This window comes from Oryzias latipes, chromosome 6, assembly GCF_002234675.1.
Source record: "Oryzias latipes chromosome 6, ASM223467v1".
NCBI classification, from domain to species: Eukaryota; Metazoa; Chordata; class Actinopteri; order Beloniformes; family Adrianichthyidae; genus Oryzias; species Oryzias latipes.
Window position 1 is genome coordinate 6,413,834 of NC_019864.2, and position 24,585 is coordinate 6,438,418.

Genomic DNA, 24,585 nt, shown 5'->3' on the forward strand with positions numbered 1-24,585 from the left:
ATTTTAGCCTTACATGTCGGATAACTATCACTCGCAGCATTCCCGTAGAAAAATATGTGCATGAGCATTTTTGGTCCACAGGTTGACGGAGCATTCTACAACCCTCTGTGTGCCTCTTACAAGTTTGACTTATTCATCAGTAAGGGCAGTTGGGAGTCAGGCTTTATCTGAGGAAACTACAGGAAGACTACACACAAGCACTGAACAGGCAGCCCTCAGACTGTAATGAAGACTTAACCCTTGTGCTATCTTAGATGACCCCACCCTTACATTGACGTGTTCTCCCTACCATGACAAAGTAGGATAAAGGTGGAAAGATTTCATGTAGTCCATGGACACCAGTGAAAATCACAAATCATTGAAGAAAAAAGTTCAGCGCACTGTCTAGTGGGTCTACATGACCCAACTCTCAATGTTAAAGTGCCTGGGATAGCACAAGGGTTACAGTAGAGTCTGTGCAGTTGTGTGGTGATGGTTGTCTCTGTGTGTGATGGATTGGAGACCTGTCATGCCTGTCTGCCACCTGATGACATAAGGAATAGGCTCCACTCGTGAAAACAGACTAAAGGAGCTTCATAAGAGGATCCATGGATCCATAATGCTTAGACTAGTTTGTGATAAATAGTCCTTGGATGAGTAGGCTTTTGTAGAGCATGTAAGAAAAGATGTACAGCAGTCAGACTGTATTCAACACATGGAGCTGCCTAGTGAGCGGTGGTGACTTGGATTTAGTCAGTGAACTAAGCACAGTGTGTTTCAGGTTAGGAAAAAAAGCCCCAAATAAGCAGCTGCTTAACTCTGTGATGTGTCCAGGCCCTACCAGTGAGACAACAAGCTAAAGAAATGAAAGTATAAACATTTTTAGTCATCTCTCACCCAGTCAAACCAAGCCGTGGCTTCAGTCTCATCATCTAGCAAACTGGAGCAGCTGTGAAGCTCTCTAGATGATTCATCCTGCTTTTTCTGCAAAAATACATCTGCCTGCCGTTCATGCTACATAATGAGAAAACAAACAAGACAAAGTTCTCTAGAAGCTTAAACGGTTTCATTTGCATTTTTCTGCTCCAGTGAACATGATGTGTTTGCAGACATCCTCTGTGAATGCTCAGAAACAACACCTGCCATGCTTCACTGATATCCAACTCTCAGCTAACTCTCAGAGGAAATGTGCTTGCCTAATGCAGTGGCCCCAGAATAGAATCCCGTGTCCATCTTGGCTGCAGCCTTTCCCAAACTTGAGTCTCCTTCCAAAGCACTCAGCCCTTCCATCTCCTTTTGGAGCTCCATCAGAGGGTGGGGGGGGGGGGGGTTGCAGACGTGACTCCTGCCCCATGACATGGACGACTTCACATCAGAGCCCATCTTCAGCCAATGAGGAGGTCCACTGGATTGGGTGTCACTATAACAGAAGGACATAATCAGCGTGGTAAGTTTGCAGAACCCTACAGCCTGTCTTGGCCAGCAGGGAGCTCACTTCTGTCAGCGTTTCTGAGGTAAGGAGGTGGGGAGAGAATGAAAGCATGAATAGTAGAATGTTCCCAAACATCAACAAACTTCAGCTGCTGAGACTGCATGTTTTAGAGAGGAAACAGCTGGGTTCAAACTGTGGCCAAGAAAAAAAGACAGATCATAGAGAAAACGGCCTCATATCAATATGTTAGAGTCCTGACACTGGACACAGAGAAGATGAACTCATCAGCACTGGGTTTGGCTCTTGGCCATGTTTAACTGTGGAGTTTTAGAGGCGTAGAGCAGATGAGGATGTTAGCTTGTTTTTGTTTGGTGGCCCAGGGATGTTGGAAAGGGTCATACCTGGGGGATTTACAGATGGCTTAAAGCCTTTGAAGCAGCTTTCCACCCCAGCAGACATCCAATGTCAACTGTGACATGATGAGAAGAGAAGGGACAAACCCAATGGTTGATTTTTGTCATTTAGGCATGGGCATTCAAATGTTAATGTTAGCCTGTTAGTTGGTGAGGCTGTGAACGTATGTACCCAATGCTTTCATGCTCTGACAACGACCACTTTAGAATCTGGAACACATTGAAGAAAATCTCTCAGTGTCAATTGTTTCTTCTGGAGACTTTCATTTTGGACTTTAGGAGACCCAACAAAGAAATTTGGAAGCTAGATCTGTCCCAAACTACCACCTGTTAGACTTGTACTATATTCTGAAGCAAAGACCGGCCTCCATAGACAGGCAGCCTCAGCTGGATGATTGAAAGAACCATGTGACAGCAGAACGGCCCAAAAAGGGAATGAAGGTGGATTTATGGGTTATGGTCCAGAGAATGGAACCCAATCCTCAAAATCATGGCTGCTAAAACTGGATCTGAGCTGTGAACAGCTGTTTGTTGGCAACACCTCTGACTTTGGGGCACCTTCATGAAGTCTTTTCTGATTATGAGGTTAATGTAGGATAAGCCGAAATCAGATGCAGATTCATTTCTGAGTAAATTCAGGTCAGGTTTGTTTGTCTTCAACGGCTTCCTGTGCTACATTCTATACAGTCAGATGAATTCTTGCAGGATCTTGAGTTGAGAAAAATCTGGGGTTTTGGGAAAAGCGATACCACAAATGCATCTGCAGCACCTTTGATGGAGAGGACAGGAAAAGAAGGACCTTTGACACTTGCTCATTGGTATACTGTTTTGCTCAACTGCCACATTAGTCTTCTTGTTTGGCAGCTGAATACTGACCATTGCTAGAAATCTATGTTTGGACTCCTTCTCATTTATCACAAGTGAAGCAGATTTGAGCTGAGGCTCACATTTCAGTCAGACATAACTCATAATTATAAACCGAGACAGATGGGACAAACTTCACAACAAATAGAAGCTCCTTGTAAAGGTTTTATCTAAAAAAAATTCTTCAGATGAATCTGCACTCATCCAAACTGAATTTTGTGTGTGTGCTGGGAGAAAAAGGTGTCCTGGGTAGAGACGCCTTGATCAGGGCGGGGTCGGCAGCACATGTTGAAGACATCTGAAACATAACCCGGAGCTAAAAATACAACATGGTGGCCTAAAATGCTTTCTAACAGACTTCAAGTTCATTTCTTTTCTCGGATTTTCAGGTTTCAAAGTCCACTGTCACCATGTCTGACACAGAAGAAGTGTAAGTCAACTCGCTTTTATCCAGCACTTCCAAATCTGTAACTATTGGACAACTGTCAGACACCACAGTTCTGGTCTCGCTCCTGTTTTTCAGGAGTATATTTTAATCATTCCTTGTGTGGAGATTCTGAGTTGGGGTTTTTAAGTTCAATGCATTGTTTCTCTTAAAGAGAATAAATGTGAAACTCTACCTCTAATCACTGCTTTTGTCTTCTGTCTTGCAGAGAACAGGTTGAGGGTAAGTAGCATCCCCCTCCCCTCTTTAAAAAGATCAAAACATCATTCATTTGATTTAGGCGCAGTCAGGAACTCGATGTTAAATCCCACCAAAACCTCTGAAACGTCCCTAACTACATTTTCATTTTCCATAAGTATTTGCATTGAGGAACAGAATATGTTTGCCAGTTTGGCTTGACTCCTCCAGATTTGCGCCGTGCAGCCAGCACATATTGTGGTCTTGCTGAAGCATGACTGCAGGCAGCAGCACCAACAACAGGACAGTGTCGTGTGTGTCGAAACAACATCTGTCTTCCTCAGACACAGTGTTATGCTTACCTGTTGGCAAAGAATCCTGCAGCTCTGCATGACTGTCTGAAATTTTGCAGTCCTCCAAAGCTGATCAGTGAGATGAAAAAACTGCTTTTTTTCTCCTCAATGTGAAGCTTCATTCTAAGAGCTCCAATCAGCCCAGAAGGACTGCTTAATGAATGCTTAGCATGGATCCTCAGTGTACCCACATTGTACTTGAGTATTCTGTCTGAGTGGGTATATATGGGATCTTTTGATGTTGTTCTTCTGCTCCTTTCTTTCTTCCAATGGACATGAAGAATATGATGGTAAGACAGTCGGCAGATCTGATACTAATTTGTCATTCACTCTTGAAGGTTGTGTTTCTTGCTCCACGGTTACCTTTGGTGGCATGCTGATCAACACTAACAGAACCCAAAAGTCGGAAAATACATAAATTGAAGCATCCGGTCAAAATCTGTCTCAGGCTGTCCTTGAATAGCTGTGCTGGTTTCCCAAAGGCGATCTCAGGCCATGTTCAGTGACACCTTCTTCGCCCCTGTAACTGTTTGCAACCTGGTGGCATTGCCCAAAAACGTCACCCTTCATGAACCTCCTCATTTCTCACATCTTCCTTTCCATCTACTCACCCCATCCGCCTCTTTTCCTCCACCCTCTTCCCTTCCTGCCTCCGTTAACCCTCTCACTGGCCTCCTCCTCATCCTGGCTGCATGACGTTTAGCTGTAGAAGAGGAGGTAGTAGTGGAAGTAGAGGTGGCCCCAGAGGCAGCCCCAGAGGCAGCCGCAGAGCCAGAACCAGAGCCAGAACCAGTGGTAGAGCCAGAACCAGAGCCAGAGCCAGAGCCAGAACCAGAAGCAGAGCCTGAGCCTGAGCCTGAAGGTATGTGTGCCAAGATGGGGAAGAGGTCTTTTCTATCAGGCATCAGGTGTGCTCCACTGCTTAAAGCCAGACAGGCAGACCCCACTATTCGGTTCCCTGACCCAGTCAGGCCCATAACATCCTCTGAGCTTGGGAACAGCATGAAATGATAAAAGTTAGACACATTTCACCTTCCTCTCAACTCTAGACACATGTTTTGCTTTCGCTATTAACTTATAGTGCAGAACTTTCTACTAAAGCCAAGCTGTTAAATTGATCCCCCATAAAGTTAGTCTTGTGGCTGATAAAAGAGGCCTCAAAAATCCTCCTGTGAGTGTTTGCTGATGTTAAAAAATATATTTTGTAATTTGTAAGTCATTTGTATCACAACTTTATTTTTTCAATTTTCCTGGTTTACTACTCTGGCTGGGAGGCTGAGACTTTCTTGTGGATTTTCTGTCTAAAAACCAGCAGCATAGTACTATCAAACACTATTAAAATGATCAAACTTTTAGCAGCTCATCACTTCAACTAACATATCAGCAAAAGAAGCCTAAGTCAGAATAGCTGCTAAAGGGACTCTGACTTTGTTATGCAAAGATAGGAAGAACCATTAGCTTCAGATTCAAAGTGACTTCAGCCTTTAAGTCACATCTGACTAAAGTCTAATTTAACCCATGATTCTTTTAAGTAACTGCAAGGATCAGTTTCTTCTCGTTTTACAAGCAGGTTTTTCTGCTTTGTTTATTCTTGTATTTGTTTATTAATGAACTGAAAATCTTCCGATCAGCCGCATAATCTTTAAAGGTACCAATTTCAGCAAAGAACCAAAAATGAAGGCCACCCATGCTTTTTTAAGAAACTGATGCTCATTGTGTGCTGGACTGACTGCACTTATGAAACATTCACTCTAAAGTTTGTAAGCATGCATATTTGACCTCTTTTCCATTTGAACCTCCTTGCTGTATCTCTGAATGTTAATCCCAGGACGTCATTTGACAGTAAGACTCAGGAAATGTGCGATCATCACCGTTTTTTTCCTCCTTTCATTCAGCATGCAGCTAAATCTTAGTAACTTCTTAGATGGTCACCATCACTCTTCACTGGTCTTCCTCTGCTGTTGCGCTCATTGGGCCCCTGTGGATTCTGCTACATTCAGCAGGATCTCGGGTTGAAAATGTTAGCCTTACACACTGAACAAGCTGGATCTGACACACCTTATGTTTTTAGGATCCATTTACAGCAATCAACCTACTCTCCTTTCATCTCAATAGGAAATGTAGTTTTTATCTAAAATGAAGGTGAAACCAGGAACTCAGTTTGTTTAAGAAAAAAAATGTACACATGGATAATCGGTACAACAGCAACATATATCTGTGAGATATTTTTATGGTGGTCCATAAATGCTTTAAACAATGGTTTTACTTTCCCTGATATATAACTACCTAATTCTGGTTTACTTTTTTGAATAATTATTGTGGTCAACTCATAGGAAACTTGTTTTAAAAATGTAACGTCTGCTCTGTCTCTCACACTAACACTTTGGACTTTCTTCCATGCTTGATGCATGCAGTCTTTAAAGAGGAAGTATGTCCATCTAAAATCCTCTGGTGGACCTGAAATCCGTTTCTCTTGTGGTGGAGCTGCGCCACCTTTCTGTCAAACTTGAGGAGTGCTCCCCATGTGGCACTGACCCTTTTCACTGAGTTTAGAAAGGAAATGAAGAATATGCTAACCTTGGCTTCAGTGTGCAGCAAACCTACAGTTTGAGACATGCCACCTGCATGGTGTGGAGCTGCTAGAACCAGAAGGAACAAGGACAATTAAGTGCCATGCTTGTAAAAGAATCCTCATGGGGTCAAGCCAAAAAAGACATGCAAAGGTGTTGAAAGTGACACCAATAAAACGTTCAAAAAGCAGTACAAAAGAATTGAAATTGTTAGGAAACAGCATACAACACTAACTATTCAGACTGGAGTGTAATCAAAGAAAGGTTGTTACCACATAGTGCCCTAACACACTGTTTGAACGCCTCTGTTTGAATCCCCGATGTAAATAATTTGCTCTCATTTACCTGTTCTAATCACAATTTTAAAACCTTGGATGCTTTCTTAATTAATCTTTCTTGTAACAGAATAAAAACTACAAACTTTGATTGATGTGATGCCTGTGGAAACTGAAATAATGTGTCTTGTTTCTAACCATGTACTCATCCCTTCTTTTCCTAAACTACAGAGGAGAAGCCAAAGTTCAAGTAAGTTTGCTTTTCGTGGATTTTAATTTTAATTGATTTCTGAAGAAGTTCTGGTTGGAGCCAACCAATAAATCAGCAGGTGATTTTTGACACTGATATTGAAGGGCCAAACTATCTCCCACAGGCCCACGGCCCCAAAGATCCCAGATGGTGAGAAAGTGGACTTTGATGTGAGTATATCAAAAACTGATGACGGAACGTGTGTGTCTCTCCCCCTAAGTCTGGATCTGTTCTTTCCACATGCAGGACATCCAGAAGAAACGTCAGAACAAGGATCTGGTGGAGCTGCAGGGCCTGATCGATGCTCACTTCGAGTGCAGGAAGAAGGAGGAGGAAGAGCTGATTGCACTGAAGGAGAGGATTGTGAGTTCTAACTTTAAAGATGAACTTCACCAGTTGAAATTACACACAGAGGTGCGTGTGGAAAGAGTCTGAGCTGTGACCCAGAATCTTCTGGCCTTCAGGAAAAGCGTCGCGCTGAGAGGGCGGAGCAGCAGAGGATCCGTGCTGAGAAGGACAAGGAGCGCCAGGCCAGACGTGAGGTCTGCTGTTGTCACACAGCCCTTTAGCTTTTCTGCTAACTCTGCTATCCCTGATGTTTCATTTTGATGCTCTAAGTTGTAAGATCAGTCTCATCCATGATCCAGCCTGTCAGAGTTTGACCACATGGATCACAGTCTCGGTTTGTGTTGAATGCAGGAGGAGAGGCGTATCAAGGAGGAGTCGGATGCCAAGAAGAAGGCTGAGGAGGATGCCAAGAAGAAGTCTGCTATGACCAGCTCCACCTACAGCAGCCACCTGCAGAAGGTCTGTCAAAAACACTCCCACATCAGTGTTGGGGGACATTCACCGTGAACATGATTAACCTGTCTGTGTGAAACAGGCTGACCAGAAGAGAGGAGGAAAGAAAGAGACTGAGAGAGAGAAGAAGAAGAAGATCCTCGCTGCCAGACGCAAGCAGCTCAACATCGACCATCTGAGTGAAGACAAGCTGAAGTAAAAGTCTCACACACACACACTCCTGTATTCCATTTACCCAGTTCCCCACTCATCTACTACCTGAATAAGCAGAAACGCGTTGTTAATGTTAAAGTCCCTTTCCTTCCAGTTTCCTCAGCCTTACAATGCTATGAAATCGTTTTATTTTTATTTCATGGGTTTTTATTTTACACTTACTGATGGTGTTTAAAGGTGGATCTGTAGCATCACTTCTTCTGCTCTGCAGGGATAAGATTACTGAGCTGTATGAATGGATGCGCCAGCTGGAGTCTGAGAAGTTCGAGCACATGGAGAGACTGAAGAGGCAGAAGTATGAGGTGAGAGCTCGGCTCCACACCAAAGCAACCCCCTCCAGCCCTGAGCTTCCCCGGCTCGACTCGGTCTTACTGTACTGACTCGAGTCATACAGGGAGGTCTCACAGACCACTGATCCACAGACCATGAAGGACATACCCACCAGGCTCCCTTGATTCCATTTTATTTATCTTCAAAAAATGTCAAAACAGACGGACTCAAAATTTCTCTGGGCATTGCGGAAGTATCTTCATGTATCTGGTGACGTTTAGTTTGTTCAAATAACATGTTCATCAATCTGTGTTGTGCCCACACAAAAGCACACTCTCTGAAGTGCTCTGGTGAACCAGGAAAAGAGTCATAAAGAGCCACCCATCTCAAAAAACAGACAATGACTTTGGATAAATTCTTGCTAAAGAACATTATAGAATTATCAGTGAAAGAAAACAATCTTCTTGATCACTTTCCATCACGTGAAAGATGTGAACCACCCTGAACTCTGATTCCCTTCAGGTTACAACTCTGCGTAAGAGAGTGGAGGAACTCAGTAAATTGTAAGTAGAGTAGCTGAGCACAGCTGCTGCCAGCTTCAAGCTCGCTGCATGACAGCATGAAGGAAGATTGAAAAGTCAGAGCATTGCTGCTGGTCGGGAGAGGATGCAGCAGCTTCTGAGCCCGCCTGAATCCAGAGGTGTACTGATGCTTTTTAGGGCTAAAGGAAGCTCCAGCTCAAGTAGGCTGTTTAAACTAATTAGGAATGAGTTTTTTCAGCTTTTGAAACAAAAACAAATTGTAATTTACAAATCCCAAACAAAACAGAGTGTAGGAATTTAGGACAACTTCTTTCTTTTGGCCTTTTTTTCTTTAAGCAAACAGCTACACTCTCATTTGTTTGTGGTCCAGAGGCTTTCTTCAAGTAAATCTTGGCTAATATTTAATCAAAGTAGTAATTGCTGTAGAACAGGATCACATTTTTTTAATGTCACAGAGTCTTTGTCAGGTGTGTGTGCTCAGTCAGGTAAGTTAACGGTCCGTCACTGTCTTGGTTTCCCATAATGCATCTCCTCAGACGTACCGCAGCCTGTGGTAAAGCAGGAGCAGCGGCCGTTGTCCCCTCACAGGTAAAGGTGACCTGCTGAATGTTAAAGATGCGTGTTGTTTCCAGGTGCTCACCCTCAGAAACCGCATCGATGTACTGCAGAAGCAGTAAGTACTGTAGCTGATATGTTTCGCCCACTGCTCTCTGGGTGGAAACATGCTTTAACCAGAAATAACAGAAATTATTGATTAAACAGGAAATGGTTAACAGACTAAGAATAGCAAAAATAAATAACCAAATAAAGATTGAAATCTAAAGTATGATTATGCTGAAGAGGATTAGATGATCACAACATTAGGGCTGAATTCGAATTGCGTCCTGACCTCTCTGACTTCTTCCTACCTCTACATTTAGTCCTCCAAGAGGAGTTATAGAAATTCCTACGTCACTAACACTACATGACTTCATCGGTAGTCGCCGGTGAGCTAAGTCAGCTGCCTGCGCTCGGACCTAACAACAATGGGTTTATAACTGTAAAAAGTCATGCAGAAACAAAGACACCCACATAAAGAAATGCATTTCTGGTCACGGCAAAGCGCAATGCGAAACACCCTACCAGTGGATGGCTACCCAGCCGTAAGTTTCTACGGCCACCGCTTAAAAATAACTTTCGGGCACCACTAACTTCAAATGCCCCTACAATTGGTGCCATAGGGAGGAGCCAGAGGGGTAGGGGAGAAAGTCCCATTCAGCCAAAGTCTCACCTGCGTTGGATGCTGATCCAGCTGTAGCCTCTAAGCCATGACCACAAACGGTGCTTTTTGCTGTGCTTCCACGAGCACCATGTTCATGTTTTCACTCTTCAACTCTCACTGTGAGAAGTACTACAGCAACTATGTGGTTGCTGTGTGAAAACGGAGGCTGTTGGACACCAGTAATCCAGGTACGTGCAGCATGGCGTGGTTTTTTTTGGACAAGCTTGTCAACTGCATCAGCTACATTCCTTCTCTTATCTGAATCCAAATGAAAAGGTATCATATCAAACTCCTCACAGTTCTGAAACAGACAAAGAACCTGCACTCCTTTTTAACAAAATCTGATATTATTCCTAATGACCTACAAAAGCCACGTAAAGGTGGGCTAGTCAGGTTTGTCGATTAGCAATGCCTTGCACAACTTTGTTATCAGTTATTGTAAAATATGTTACTGTACATCCAACCCATCTCATTTAAAGTGCACATGCCCATTAGTGAAGAGTTAGGGTGATTTTGAAACTATTATATGACCTAACAATTTTCTATAACATTGAATGATTTAAAATTCAAATGCATTGTGTTTGTAAAGCACCTCTCATACAAAGAAAAAGCTCAAGGTGCTGTACACATCACAAGAAATGAACAAAAACACCATTCCCCACATATGTAATATAAGAATAAGATAAATCCCTCATATGGTAATATGGTACACAAAAAACATACACAAAGGAAGGAGAAATGATTATGACAAAAGAGAAGCTAAATAAAGGAGAACCCTGCGTACAACACTAACCTGCGTCCTGTGAGGGGTTGAAAGTGATGAGAACTTTTTGCACAGCTTGGCCCTTTGCTTTTACTTTGCTACCATTGCAGACCCTGAGGCTGTCATCAAGCTCAGTTTTAACGTTCCTTCTGTTTTCCTGTTTCACATTACAGCAGCAAGAAGGGAGCTGCTGCCCGCCGCAGGAAGTAGACTGGCTCAGACTGCCTCTGCACGAAAACCAAACGATGATCAACACACGCCAGATGAAGCACAGCATGCTGTGGCGAAGATCATTGCACCAAAGAAACTATTGTCTCTGAGATCTGCGCCGCAGTTACCAAGCCAAATGGAGAAAAGCCAACCAAATGCCTTTAGCTGCTGTTCAATAGCAATTAAAAGAAGGAAAATTTTTGTCATGCTTCCTCTCCCTCCATTGCTGGTTCTCAGTATTTTTGTAAATAAAGTGTGACTCTTCAAGGCATGTCTGTAGATCTGTTGTTATTCAAAATCAATAAAATTCCGTATTTTTAGATTTGCTATTTTAAGGTCGTTTGTTCAACACAATTTTCCTTTGCAAACTAATTTAATACATTTGAAATGACAAACAGAAAAACTCAAATCAGTCTAGTAAAAAAAAAACAGAAAGAGCTTGCTTATTTTTGTGCCTTTTTTTTTAATTTGGCAAAACAAATGAATGAAAAAAAAAAATCGCTTAAAAGACTTTGATTTGTTTTGACCTTTTTTCATTAATCCAATTTTTTATTTTATGGCAAATTTTATAAAAATGCACTTTTTCTACATTCCTGCACAAAAACAAATAAAAATATGTGCACACAATAGCATAAAAATACAAAGTATGAAAGACAACTGAGGAAGCTGAAAGCATTTGATCACTTTAACTACAAGAAGTTGTTGTCTGCAGAGAAAAAAAAAGGTGAAAATTTACATGTTTAATTGGTTTTGGACTGTTTACCCTAAGAACCTCCTTCACCTTCTCTGCTCCCTAACTTTACCGTTCCTCTTAGGTTCCTCTCATTCAAAAACAGATTCTCTGTCCTGACAAAGCTGACCTTCATTCCTCTCCTTTCCAGAACAAACCTCCGCCTGCTTCCTGCTTCCTGCTCGCAGTAAAGATCAATGTCATCTGCAAACGTTCTGGTCTGCAGAGATTCCTGTATAACCTTCTCCTTCCATCTTTCCCTCACACTTTTGGAATCTGTCAACACATTTCCATCTTTGTCCTTCATCACCCCAACATGCTCAACATCCTTCCATCTCTGTATGTCTGTCTCATCTGCACAGATCCACCAACCCCCAAGATTCTTTCCCCCAACTGTCATGATTATTTTAGCTGTAGCTGTCCAGTCACATGATTTCTATGGCGACCATAAGCAGATGAAGCTAAGCCATACTACGTGAACTCTGAATGGGACCTAAAGACCATTTGCAGACAAAGAAGATCCACGCACGTCACTGTTTTTCTCATCTGAGCCAACATCTGACTGTGTGCCTGAATAGCTCCGATATAGCTTGCCATTTCTGTTGCACGGGCAGGGCCGTTTCTAGCTTTGTGGGGGCCCCAGGCAAGATTCTGTTTGTGGGCCTCCATTTTGTAAACTGTAATGGAGAAATTCCTAACCCTCTAATTCTACTGATACAGCCCAATGTAAGACACATCATGAGCACAACAGGCTACTTTCAAATTGACCCACTCAGACAAGTTAAACTGATTTAAAGTCCCCCTCCAAAAAAAAATCCATTTTTTTTTGTTTTTGACACGCAGGTTTGGCATTTTTCTTATGAGAGAGAAATAATTTAAGTAGGAAGTCTGCATTTAATGCAGAAATGTGTTTGATTGCGTAATTGCTAAAGGTGGTTGCTTTAATTGCACAACTTTTAGCAGAAGAAGCAGAGGTTTATTGAAATGAAAAACTTGGAAAAATTCCTGAAGTTGTGTGTCGAAACTTTGCTGAATTTTTAGGGCTGTAAGTGTAAAGCTGCAGAAAAGCTTTTCTATTGTAATGTTGCAATTATATTACATTGCAGAAAATCACAAGTTGCATGAAAAAATTGCAGAAGTAAGCAAAATTGTTAATTAATGGCGAAAAAGGATACTGAAAGAGGAAATGCAAGGATAGAGATTTTGTTGTTTCTTAAGAAACCATGTACAATTTGAGCTAAATGCCAAATTAGCTTAAAAAAAACCTTAGTAGATGCCAAATTAAACAAAAAAAACTATATAGCATATTACCACAATTTTAGCAAAATAAGCTTAAAGACATCAGTAGATGCCAAATTAGCTAAATGAGCTACCATAAAGTGAGCGACCTTGAGAGCATTTCAGGCAGACTACTCAAGCAGTACGTTTACTCCTCCCTAGGAAGGTTCAATTTAATCTACTCACCTGTTCAGCATCCTATTTAAGTCCAGGTGTGCAAGTTTTTCCTTCTCTTCCTTTACCGCAAGCGCTGCGTTCGTCGCCCCACCCTTCTCCCCGGCTTCCACCTATAAGCTCCGTTAGGGGTAGTTTATTACCCAAAAGTTTTACGGAGATCTTGTCTTATGTAATTGAACGGAGCCTTATGCCAAACTAAAAGAATGTGAAAATACATTTATTTACCGCATGAGTTGCCTGACTTAAGTAAATATAATGGTTACATAACAAATTAGCAATTAGCAAATTGTCCAAGTCTGTGGTGGACCGAGCAGTAGAAGGCAAGGACAGCAAACAATTTAATCAAAAATATTTAAATTTATTCTTCAAAATGTGTAAATGGGCAAAAATGGGCCCTTAAAAGAGGTCAAAGCAACAAAGTTAACTCAAGTTTTTAAATGTAACAGAGGACAACTGAACAGACAAAGCAACATAATTAAACTGACCTCCCTAATTGCAAACACAAGGGAACATATATAGTGGCTGATCAAACCAACTAGACACACAAGGGGGAACTTAAAAAGACTAAGACAAAATACAGAGAACAAACTAAACTAAAGTCCATCCTATAGTAAATTAACATACACAATGAATGAAACTAAGGACCATCAAAATGGAAACTAAAGTAAAGAAACACAAAAAGAGTTCCTTGTCCACTGGGCGATGGTTCAGTCCAATTAGCTGCCTGCTGAATATAAGGCCTCTGCTGACTGGCAAGCATTCTTGTGTCAGGCCTGACTTGATTGTTCCAGCAGCAGATGGCAGCAGCAGCAGCAGCAATAGCAATGGTTCCCTTTAGCACTGGTAACTCAAAGCATAACATCAAATTAATAAAGCAAATTATAATAAAGTAAACTGAAACATCTTAATAAATTTTATGATCAAATGTGTGTTACTTTTGAAAAAGAAATCTAAAAGTATATGCAAACAAATAAAGTGAACAGATATATGTAGGGTGTGGTGCAGGAGGTTACTGCCCTGATGGTGTGGCAGCGTAGGCAGCCATCACAAAGTCCTTCACCTATACTAGCATGATGGTAACATAAAGGTTTAATAATAATCTAGTTAAACAATACTCATACAAACTGAATATAGTCCAACCACGCGTAACAAAGTGTTTTGGTTTTGGCTTTACAGCAAACAGTGAATAAATCAAATGGAAAGCGTCAAAGGTCCCCTGGAATTCTGCAAAGCCTGTATCATCATTGTGTTTGTGTCTGAAATCCTTCACTACTCACTACATCTTTTCTACCAGGACTTGCTGGCTTGGTCTGTGGTTGTTGCCGTGGTTGTTTAGTGAAAACAGGCTGATGACCATGTAAATCAGCAGATGATGCTTTTACATAAGAGGGAGGTCCAGGTCCTGAGGTCCCTGATGGTCCTGGAGCTCATTGGTCAGGAGGCTGGGGAGATCCCTCTGGCTCAATGTCTGGATCTCCATAACATTACAGAATTGCTCTTGCAAAGACAAAGCTCATGACATCAACAAGCATGGTGGTAAGCACCACAGCACATTTATTAACACTATGAATTTTCCAGTGCAGACACCAAGTTCTTGTATGTGGACGTGAAAATGCGCAAACGGCATGCGAAGTGACACCCTTTGCGGTACCGACACATAAGGGGTGTAAGTAACACAGGAGATGGTTAAAAAAAGGACATTTTAATCCTCCTCATAAGAGAATAGGCATGTAGCTTGCAGCGGTAGCCTAGTTTGCCTGTAATAAGAAACGGCATGAGCACCGGTAATATTAGCTTGGGGTTGTGAAGGGCTGTAAGCTAGTGAAAGAGAGTATAAATAAAAAAGATGATAGGAAATTAGGGCAGGCTTACTCCACGCCAACAGTTCCACAACTCGGAGGTGAATTTCTAATGAACTCCTGCAGAAACTACAGTCTAATTTATCTTTATTTTCTTTGGAAATTACAAAAATTATGGCTTCCTTCCATGCAGGTGGCATAGTTTTCCTTTCAATTATACAATTGAATCTTTTACTGGGAGTAGCTGGGGTTGCATTATTTAAAACCATTCAGAATTATATCCAACTGCCCCTTTAGCTTTACCATTCTTCAATCTCATAATTGCTAGAATAACTTCCTCTTTAGTTATTTATAATTACATTCATTTTTGTGTTCTAATTATCTGTAATTTGAGGTAAATCTAGTGGTGGTAAAAATGTACCAGTATCTGCCCCGTTGCTACTCACTCCAGGTTGAGAAGACAGTTGTTGATAGTTTTTACAAAAACACTTGTATTTTTGTGGAATTGGTTTCTATTGTGTTTGCTACAGGGTGTTTAATTTTATGGGTAGATCTTTCTGCCAGCTGTTTTCTTAGTCTGTATCATTATTTTTTTTGGACCTCTTCTGTATTCATTGCATTTATCTCTTTTTTTACTTTTATTTTTAATTTAACTGAACAGAATTGGGGGACGGCTGGGGGCGTGACATGAGCCAGAGGCAAGGTCCACGGCCAAGTACAGGGGCACAGACCAGCCAATTGGAATCTGGAATCACTCCCGCTCTCCAGGGGGGGAAAGAGGGACCATACACTGCACCAAACAGGGGCATGTGAACTAAACAATAAATGATCGATGAGTAGATTAGATTAAGTAGAAAATGAAAAAGAATTATGAAGTATTGTTTTTTCATTTTAATTTTGAGTCATTTGATGCAGTTACATTTTGAAAATGAAAAAGCATTTCTGGTTTTGACCATTATTTTTAATAATGCTACAGAATCGCTTCCATCTTGGAGAAATAAACTTAAACAGGACAAAAACCGTGGAGAAACAAAAAGCAGATGACCTGACAATGCAGACCTGAAAACCAGACAATGAACAGAAAAGAGGAAAGCTGTGGATGAATAACATAAGATGAGATAAGATATACTTTTATTGTCACTGTCTGGACAATGAAACTGAAGGACCCGGAGTGACTGACAGAGGACAGAACATGACCAAAAACACTGAAAACCTGAACTAAACTGCAGAATCCTCGCTGCAACAGTATGATATCATTAAATTATTAGTAATGATTCCAGCATTCTGGGGGTGAAAATTGTAGGATGTTTGTGTTTAAAGCATTACTGTTTGTAGTGCACTGATTCATGCTGATTGTGCCTGCAGCACATTGCCAACATAAACAGCCTTCAGGGTTTTACTGCTTTCTATGTCTTCCAAGTCTATGATAAAGTGAACAAACTTTTTGACAATAATTTGTTTACATAAAAGAAATGACAAGTGCAATACTTTTACCTACAGTAGCCGAGAAGGTTCCTTATTTAAAACTTTTTATCAATTTCTGTATTGTTTAAAGGATGAAAAGGGGGGTGGGGGTGCTCTTTTCCGACTTTGAGCCCCTCCCCCTCTGAAATCCTGTGCATGTCCATGCTGACCACAGAGTGAACCCCCAGTGGTGGAAGAAGCGCTCAGTGATGTGAATCAGTGATGTGTGTTTTTTGCTGACTTAAGGCCCGTACACACCGGGACGAATATTCGCCAGGCGTTATTCGCCAGCGTTCTTCGCCACGTTTTTTGTGTTCACACCCAGGCGATTCTCGCTGACGATGAGTGGAGTGAACATGCAATTTCCTTCCCTGACATTAGATGGCGCTTAATGTAAAACAGAAATACTCCTGTACACAAGGTGGCGCTGCCCAACTTTACGCTTCTTAAAGTCGCTTTTCACTCAGAAGAAGAGAGCAAGTATTTACACGCTTGTCAGAATCAAACAAAGAAAACATGAATATTTCAAGCACCAGTAGCTCCAACTGGTGCTTGGTTCGGGGATATTTTAGAATGTCCGTCATTATTGCTTCGCGGCAGTGTAGACGCTACTTGGCGTCTATCTTCTTCGCTGGTATGTGTGCTCAGCAAGGCAGTTTTGTGTTTGAGCGCCCCCAATTTGTGTTTTACTGTAACTTCAGAAGCTCCAGACACGTGAGCAAAAGCGCCGTTCTCATTGGTCGAGTAGATTTCGACGCGACGCGTCGAAAAAAAAAAACGAACCCGAGGCGTTTTTTTTTTTGACGCTTTAACGCTTGGCGTTTTTTCGCGTCGGTGTGCACACTCTCGTTGGTGCCCTTTGTTTAGTCACGAGGCGTTAAACGTCGGCGAAAATCGCCGGCGAAATTCGTCCCGGTGTGAACAGGCCTTTAGTTGTGTTGGAGTTGTTTCTAATTGATCTTTTAAAGATTTTTTAAATATGAGGACAAGAATTTTTTTGCATCACTGATGAGATCCCAATGTTAACCCTTGTGCTATCTTAGATGACCCCACCCTTACATTGACGTGTTATTCCTACCATGACAAAGGTGGATAAAGGTGGAAAGATTTCACCAGTGTGGTTCACAAATCATTGAAGAAAAAAGGTTCAGCGCACTGTCGAGTGCCCCTTAGTTTACACACGCCAGCCTTTGACAGACTTGAACTTTTTACTCTGACCATAGGGTGGCGCTGTTTTCCTGTGATTAGTTTTTCCATCAGAGGGTCATGTATGAAGGTGGGGGGCGGGCGGCTGAGTTACATGAAGTGGTATTGGGTTCATCTATTTTCAAGGCACCACAAAATGAATAAAAATGAAGAAAAATGTTAATACAGACATTTTCTAAGGTCAGTAAAAATATCCGTATTTCTTGCTACATTCCAACTAACTGAACAAAAATGGGCAGTCACATCCATCGTATAAATAAGGCCATTTATTTATTGGTTTCCACACAGTTTTCAGGTGTATAAATATAAACATTTCACAACAAACAAAAGTACATGTGAGCAAAACAATAAATAGGATACATAATACTTTCAGTTGGAACAAATCAGCTCTTATTTACATTATATGTACAGAATCATGGTCCTCAGAGGCTGAAAATGAAAGACTAAAGGCTGGTGGAGGTTTCATCTTCTGAACCAGCACTCTCATTACTGGTTTTTCTTTTCTTTTATTGTGCACATGAATGCACAACAATATTGTGGTGTTGCTGCTTGATGATTTTTTTTAGAGAGAAGAAACCTGCAGGCCTGAAGGACTCTGAAGCGTCACCGGCTTCCATTTGGCCTCCATTTTCAAATGAATACAGAAAACAAGACTTAAATATTTTTGCATAACTTAAAATAAAAATTCAACAAAAACGGAAACCGCCTGTTTTCAGGTGAATTCCTCTGTATTACCAGCATTACAGTTTTTACTCTGAATTCTTTCACATGTTTTTAAGCAGGAAAACAGAAGCTCATTTCTGCTGGAAAATATGCCTGTCTGGGAATGGTAAAATCCACCTGCAATAAACTTATTTCATATTTTATCTCCAGATATTCTGGTTTAGATGATCTGTTTTCAATTATTTCATTTAAAAAAACTGAGACTTTTGTTCCCCTTTTAACTCCCTTTTTAAAATAAAGACTTCATTAAGACATTTTTCATTTTTTACAAATCCACATTTCATGTTTTTCATCAGTGCGTGTTGTTTGAAACTGATAAGATATCAATTCAGGAAAAAAGAAGACTGAACAAAAAAACGAACAAAAAACAAATACTATTTTCCTGGCAGGAATGAGCCTCTAAAGGTTAAGAAGACCACAGAAGTTTTGAAAATGTTAAAAAGAATCTGCAGAGCCAAACTAATTAAACAGTTTCCATGTCTGTGAGCTCATTTCCACACGGTGCCACAGCATTGCTGTTCATCAAGGGTGTCAGGGTCTATAGATCCTGATAGATCAGGTTCGGGTCTTGGCTGGAGGCCGGAGAAGAGGTCGGAGCGGCCCGAGGGCCGCGCTCTGTCTCACTGAGCGCAGCGGCGGCCGGGGAGGCAGGAGCATCGGCCGTGGCTGGGAGGCAGCTGCTGTCGGTGGAGATCCGCTCCACAATGCTGGACAGGCAGTCCAGACTGGAGACGACGGAGCTGCGGTCATTCCTGTGGCCTCCTACGGCAGAAAACACCGTCAGTCAAACATGATTCAAACTAGACTGTGAGGTCACTCCTCTATGTGTGAATAAAACCTGTAAACAGCTGTGTGCAGACTATTTATTGGTGTGTGTGTGTGTGGGTGTGTGTGTGTGTGTGTGAGAACCAAGTCATGCAGTTTACTTATGACACTCTTGACTCTGTATTATCCACTGCTCCCCCACCCCCCATCTCTAACATCCACTCTCTCTCTTCTTGTTTTCCGTCCGGTCCAACAAAGAATGCATATAAACATAATTATTATGAATAAAGCCTAACCTCAAATACATAAGGGGTTTACACCAATTGATACCATTGTCCAGGGAAATACTCGATTCTGATTGGCTGCTGGGTGTGGATAAAAATGTGTTAATGTACATCTAAAAAGCAGTTCCGGTCACATATCTTAAATGTTCTGTATCAGAATCTTTAGCTTCATCATCTGGACAAAAATGATCAGTGACAGGAGAACTTTCTCTCTGAACTGATGCTTTATTCAACCCATCGTGATCATCAGCATAGATATCACTTTCCTTTGCCGCACCACTCGAGGTTGGCTAAGTGGCATGTTACTGTGACAACAGGCTGCACCGCATGACAAATAGTTCGCTTTTGTGAAAAAGCAATCTAAACCGTAAAAATGACCAGAATAAAGTACTGGTTGACTATTTATTTATTTTGAAAGTCACCATGGTATAAGTGAGTAGATTTACTTCAAAGTGTTCATATTTTTAATGCACTTTGCAGTTCAACGCAGGCTTACACGGCAAGCGTTAATAATGCACCCTTTGAAGGATATTAACCCCTAAATAAATTGTGTTTGTCTAAAGATCCATAAAGTCCTGTTGTAAAAGTAAAATTTGTCCAACACAAGAGGCCTTCAGCTCTGACATACTTGCTCAGCTGTAAATATAGATATAGATATATATCTATATATATATCCTTTTTCTCATTTATAGAATTTATAGAGAATGTCATTGTTTTCTTTAACCTCATGAAAACTAAATTTATTTAGCAAAAATAAAAGCACATCTTTGGCTTCATGAACAGATTTAGTTAGATTGCAAACGCTTTATCATTTCAGATGAGCAATGCTGTCGGCTGGTTAAAGCGCAAATCGGATCTTTCCTGTGTAAAATGTTGGCGCGTGACGCGGCCCCCTCTGGCCCGCGCGCAGCTCACCGTTCAGAGCCTCGGAGAAGTAGGAGCCGCCGTCATAACTCCCCTTTTGCGTCGTCTGACACCTCGGTCCATTAAAGTCAGTCTGGAATAAAACACAATGCTTTTTTTAGAGCACGCCAAAAGAGTAAATAAAACACAATTTACACAATGTCACATTTTTGAAATATCAACACAAGGGATATTTTCCGATAGTAAACACTCGTGTATTTTTAAACTGGAATATATATATATATATATATGGGCTTTCTTTGAACAAACAAGCACAAAACAGCAGCAACAATATTATTATTTCATCTTCCTGAGTGTTTCGCACGCGTTATAAAAGGAAATTTGTCAAATAATAGAAATCCTAATGACGGGACTCGTATGTTTTATGAAGGAAATTCGTTTGAATAAATCCGGATGTTTGGTGCAAATTATAACCGATTTTTATTCAAGCAGCGAACTGCTCCAAACGACGCTGTCAGTCTATTCAAGAAATACGTAAAAAAGATTTTCACGATTAAAAAAAAAAAAGAAAAGGTTTTACGTTTAAAAATCTTATTTTCGGGAGAGGTAGTAACTGGTAATCCTCTGAATTAACTGAGTAACGCGCCTGTATAATCGAATCTAAAACGGTGAAAGTTGCCTTTCCTTTTTCTTTTCTTTTTTACTGAAGTTTTGTAAAAACTTGTGCCGTCATGAAACGACTAACTAAGTCAAGACTCCATGCGTAAAGACGCGCTGTAGCTCCAGCCTTCGCAGCTTGTCCGAACAGCGGACTCACCATTCCGTCAGAGCAGTTGGAGCGGGGGCTGGACGCGTCCGAGTCCCCGCTGTAGTGCTCCAACACCGGGTAGAAGCCATCCTCCTGGCCGGCGCGCAGCAGCGCCTGCAGGGACTCGATGTAGCTGATGGCGTTGCGCAGGATCTCCACCTTGGGCAGCCTCTGGTTGGGGTTGGCTGACGTGCAGCGCTTCAGCGTTTCGAAGGCGTCATTGACCTTGCTGAGGCGCCGGCGCTCGCGCAGCGTCGCTGCCTTGCGTCTGTCTGCGTTGGTGGTTTTCCGCTTGCAGGCTTTGCAGGCCCACAGCAGGCAGCGGCCCGCCTGGTGGTGGCCACTGGGCGCACGGACGTGCTCATCGTCCTCCACCTCCGCGCGCTGGTGCACATGGAGGACGGAGGACGGGGAGGAGGAGGACGAGCAAGGAGAGGATGAGGGGGAAGAAGAGGAGTCATCCGGCTTCAGCAGACCGCCATGGACTAGCCGTGGGTCTAGGTCCTCGAAGAAGTGCATGTCACTTGTGTTAAAACAGGGGTCATCATAGAAATCATCAGCAGCCGGGATGGGGAAAGGAATATCCGACAGCTCCATGACCCGGTCCAAAACAGGCCCGCAGAAAAGAAATACTGAGATCAACGGGCCGAGCCGAGCTATCCAGCAAACCGAAGAGAGACTCGCGATCCGCGGGTCCGGTAATGTGGGTCCTGTCAGGAGTTTTGAACTGGACTACTGCTGACCTGAAGCCTCTTATACCTGGCACATCAGCAGCAGGCAGGGGGGCCAAGGGGTCAGAGGAGTGTGACCAATCGGTGGGCAGCTGCAGGGGTGTGCGTGTGTGTAAGTGGAGGGGTTACAACTGCACGGTAATTAGAGGCCTGCAGTTAACGGAACAGCTAAAGGAAGGCCGCACACGCATTTCCGCCTTACACACCCGTGTTCAAGCGCCTCTTTGAATGCGCACACACCAGAATTTGGGGCTGTGGCGTCTGGAAGGCTAGCGGTCGCACATCACCAGCAGGTTTTTAAGTTGGGTGCGGAGCCTACAAACAAATCAAGCGTTCGTTGGTCGCGCGCTGAAAGTTCAACCGGTTGAACTTTTTCACGCTGAATCTCAGCAACGCAGCGCTGTGACCAATCAGAAATTAGGATTTGATAGTGTTTGTAGCGTCTTTTCAAGAAACAGTTATCAACCGTTGTAAACATGATCACTAAGGAGAAATGAATAATTGCGGTTTGTTTTTGGCCGGAATAAAATGACACCAAGATGGACATTTATAGGAACAGATCTGTGAAAACAAAAAGGCTGGAGCAAGATTTGAGGGAATTGAACCGCTTTGATTTTGCAGATCGAACCTCTTCCAATAAGTTGATTTAATTACAATAAATATATTGTAGGTGGCGGAGGAGCGCTGATGAAAAGAAGAACCGCCCCTGCAGGTACCTGCGTGTCTGGCGCTGGTCCGTCCGGTCTGTACACCGAATGAGTGTTCATGAAACTGCGTGGAGCGCGCTCTGGAACGCACCTTCACATGCGCACACACCACTCTTTTTTTTGTTTTCATTGTAAGTAGGAAAAATGAGGCAATTCAGAATGTCAGAGACAAATGAAATGTTTGCACTGAAAGAAAAGACTGTCAGCAGAACATTTAATGAGCAGCAAGAAATGTGTGAAAAGCTGGCAATGCAAGACGAGCTTTGGTTGTTTTTAGAGCTATTTTGAAAAACAAATGAAGTCTCTTTTTTTTTTAAAAAACACCACAAAGTTGTTGTTTTAATGGAGAAAAATGGCATGAAAAAAAGGTTTTGCTTTCCCATATTCAAAAAGTCGGTATTTATTCTAAACTACAACAATAGTTGTGAAAATAATGCTAACTGAGTGTCTCTGTGCTTTGGTTTTCATGTATTCACATCAATTCTACTCAGAAATGATCTTAATAATTTTCAAAATCTACTTTTCTTTTTGTTATTTGCACATATTTACGTAGGACCAGACAGAAAAACACTTAATATGTGCGGCCAAGAGACACATTGTGGTGTTGATCCCCCCCACACATTCGCATTGCGTCTCAGGGTAAATGTTGTCGTCAGTGGCGGACTTTAGAGTTCGGAGGCCCCTGGCGAATAACAACGGTTGTATTTTATTTTTTAAATCCTTACATTTAGGGTAAAACATAAGAGAACTTTCTAGCTCTGTTATGGAGTTCAACAACCCAGATTACAGATATCCAGCTTGACTCCTCCTCTTGACATCAATTTTTTTACCCAGAAGCGTCGCTCAGCAGGGACTCTAGTAGGCGTGGTTACGTCATCACATGTCGAGCACATTGACTGTCAGCAGTCGAGCTGTTTGTTAAGACCAGACATTGTTGCCAGTGTGGGCTCATTGTTGTGATGGGAATCCTGGATCGGCTCACTAAAAAGAGCCTCTCAGCTCCCAAAAGACTTTTTTGGTTTTTGTTGCTTTATTTCAGTCAGAATGAAGCATATAAGATGAATAAGTGTAAAAAAAAAGTTGTTATTCATACATGTGTATGATATGTATGTTATTTATTCCTTCCAGATAAAACGTGCAAAAAAACAAAAAAACAAAACCAGCTGTTTACAATTCAACTTTTAATTATTTATATTTTTATCTTGCTCTTATTAAACAAGTTTGAAGCGAATCAACACAATCCGGAATAAAAGTAAAGATGTGCAAGCCGAAGAAAAGACTAAATATTTGGCATTTAGAAATTCCAAATGTCTATCAAGTTATATTTACGCCACCACATAGCAAACAAAACTTTCTAAGCTGCAAATGAAAATATTAAATATTTGCTTTCACATACTTTTTCTTTGCTTTCAAAAAATTTTTTTGCGTGTCATAGGTTTCAGCTTAGCGTGACATAGCTGCCATATGTCACACTAAACTGAAAACGCGAGACATTTTTAAAAGCAAAAAAAAGAAAGCGAAACCAAAAAGTATTTGAAAGCAAACATTTAATATTTTCATTTGCAACTTAGAAAGCTTTGTTTGCAATAAGGTGGCATAAATATTACTTAATAAATGTTTCAGCTTTGAGGAGCTGATCTGGTTCTTTCTGCTTTGATCTGTCCGGTTCTGGAGAAGATTCTCTCAGGTGTCTGGACAGGTTGGTTGTGGAGCTGCTTTTATATGGAAACTATTTTCCTGTTCTTTGTTTACACCTTTGATCAAACATTTCATGAAAAGACAAACATCGACTGAGCTTGAAAATCTTCTTGAAGTCATGAGGTTTTGACTGCATGTGTGCTCGGATGTATTAATAAGAGGCGACCAGCAGATGTCACTGTTTCTAACTGAAATAATCCGAGCAGAGTGTCCATCTCAGCCCAGTTGTGTCAAAGTTGGTCAGTGCTTCACGAGGCGTCGATTTGGCCATCACTAACCCAGATTCAGAAAAAGGCTCGGACGCAAAAGGATAAGTTGAAGCTTGTCTATTGACAGCAACAACAAAAAAAAAAATCACTTCACAACAGGGAAAAAAGGAAAGGTCAATAAATTCAAACTAAGAGGCAGTGTGTGCAACATGAAAAGAGACCCAAACAGCCCGCAGAACGTTTCCATCACTGAGAAATGAAGCGAGGTGACTGCAATAGGCAGACAACTTCATCAACTAGCAGGGTGCAGCTGGGAACTCCTCC

General features: G+C 41.7%; 2 protein-coding genes across 7 annotated transcripts; one reads left to right on the forward strand and one right to left on the reverse strand.

Annotated features, from left to right (window-relative positions):
• The first annotated feature begins 1,336 nt into the window (after nt 1-1,336).
• Nucleotides 1,337-11,089, forward strand: LOC101157127 (troponin T, fast skeletal muscle isoforms). 6 transcript variants are annotated; one of them, XM_004069376.4, is made up of 14 exons: nt 1,344-1,493; nt 3,078-3,118; nt 3,342-3,355; nt 3,945-3,953; nt 4,367-4,525; nt 6,740-6,758; nt 6,883-6,928; nt 7,005-7,121; nt 7,223-7,300; nt 7,458-7,565; nt 7,642-7,754; nt 7,984-8,074; nt 8,565-8,605; nt 10,782-11,089. In XM_004069376.4, the coding sequence occupies exons 2-14, from the start codon at nt 3,099-3,101 to the stop codon at nt 10,816-10,818; spliced, it is 852 nt and encodes a 283-aa protein (XP_004069424.3). In that variant the 5' UTR covers nt 1,344-1,493; nt 3,078-3,098; the 3' UTR covers nt 10,819-11,089. The 6 variants fall into 6 exon arrangements, with proteins under 6 accessions (XP_004069422.3, XP_004069423.3, XP_023811330.1 ...); XM_004069375.4 differs by lacking the exon at nt 4,367-4,525 and having other exon boundaries at nt 1,342-1,493; XM_023955562.1 differs by lacking the exon at nt 3,945-3,953 and having other exon boundaries at nt 1,342-1,426.
• A 6,631-nt stretch (nt 11,090-17,720) lies between these two features.
• Nucleotides 17,721-21,716, reverse strand: myod1 (myogenic differentiation 1). Its single transcript, XM_004069431.4, has 3 exons — nt 20,926-21,716; nt 20,160-20,241; nt 17,721-18,957 (listed from the first exon to the last, which is right to left on the reverse strand). The coding sequence occupies exons 1-3, from the start codon at nt 21,511-21,513 to the stop codon at nt 18,734-18,736; spliced, it is 894 nt and encodes a 297-aa protein (XP_004069479.1). The 5' UTR covers nt 21,514-21,716; the 3' UTR covers nt 17,721-18,733.
• Between the last annotated feature and the right edge of the window lie 2,869 nt (nt 21,717-24,585).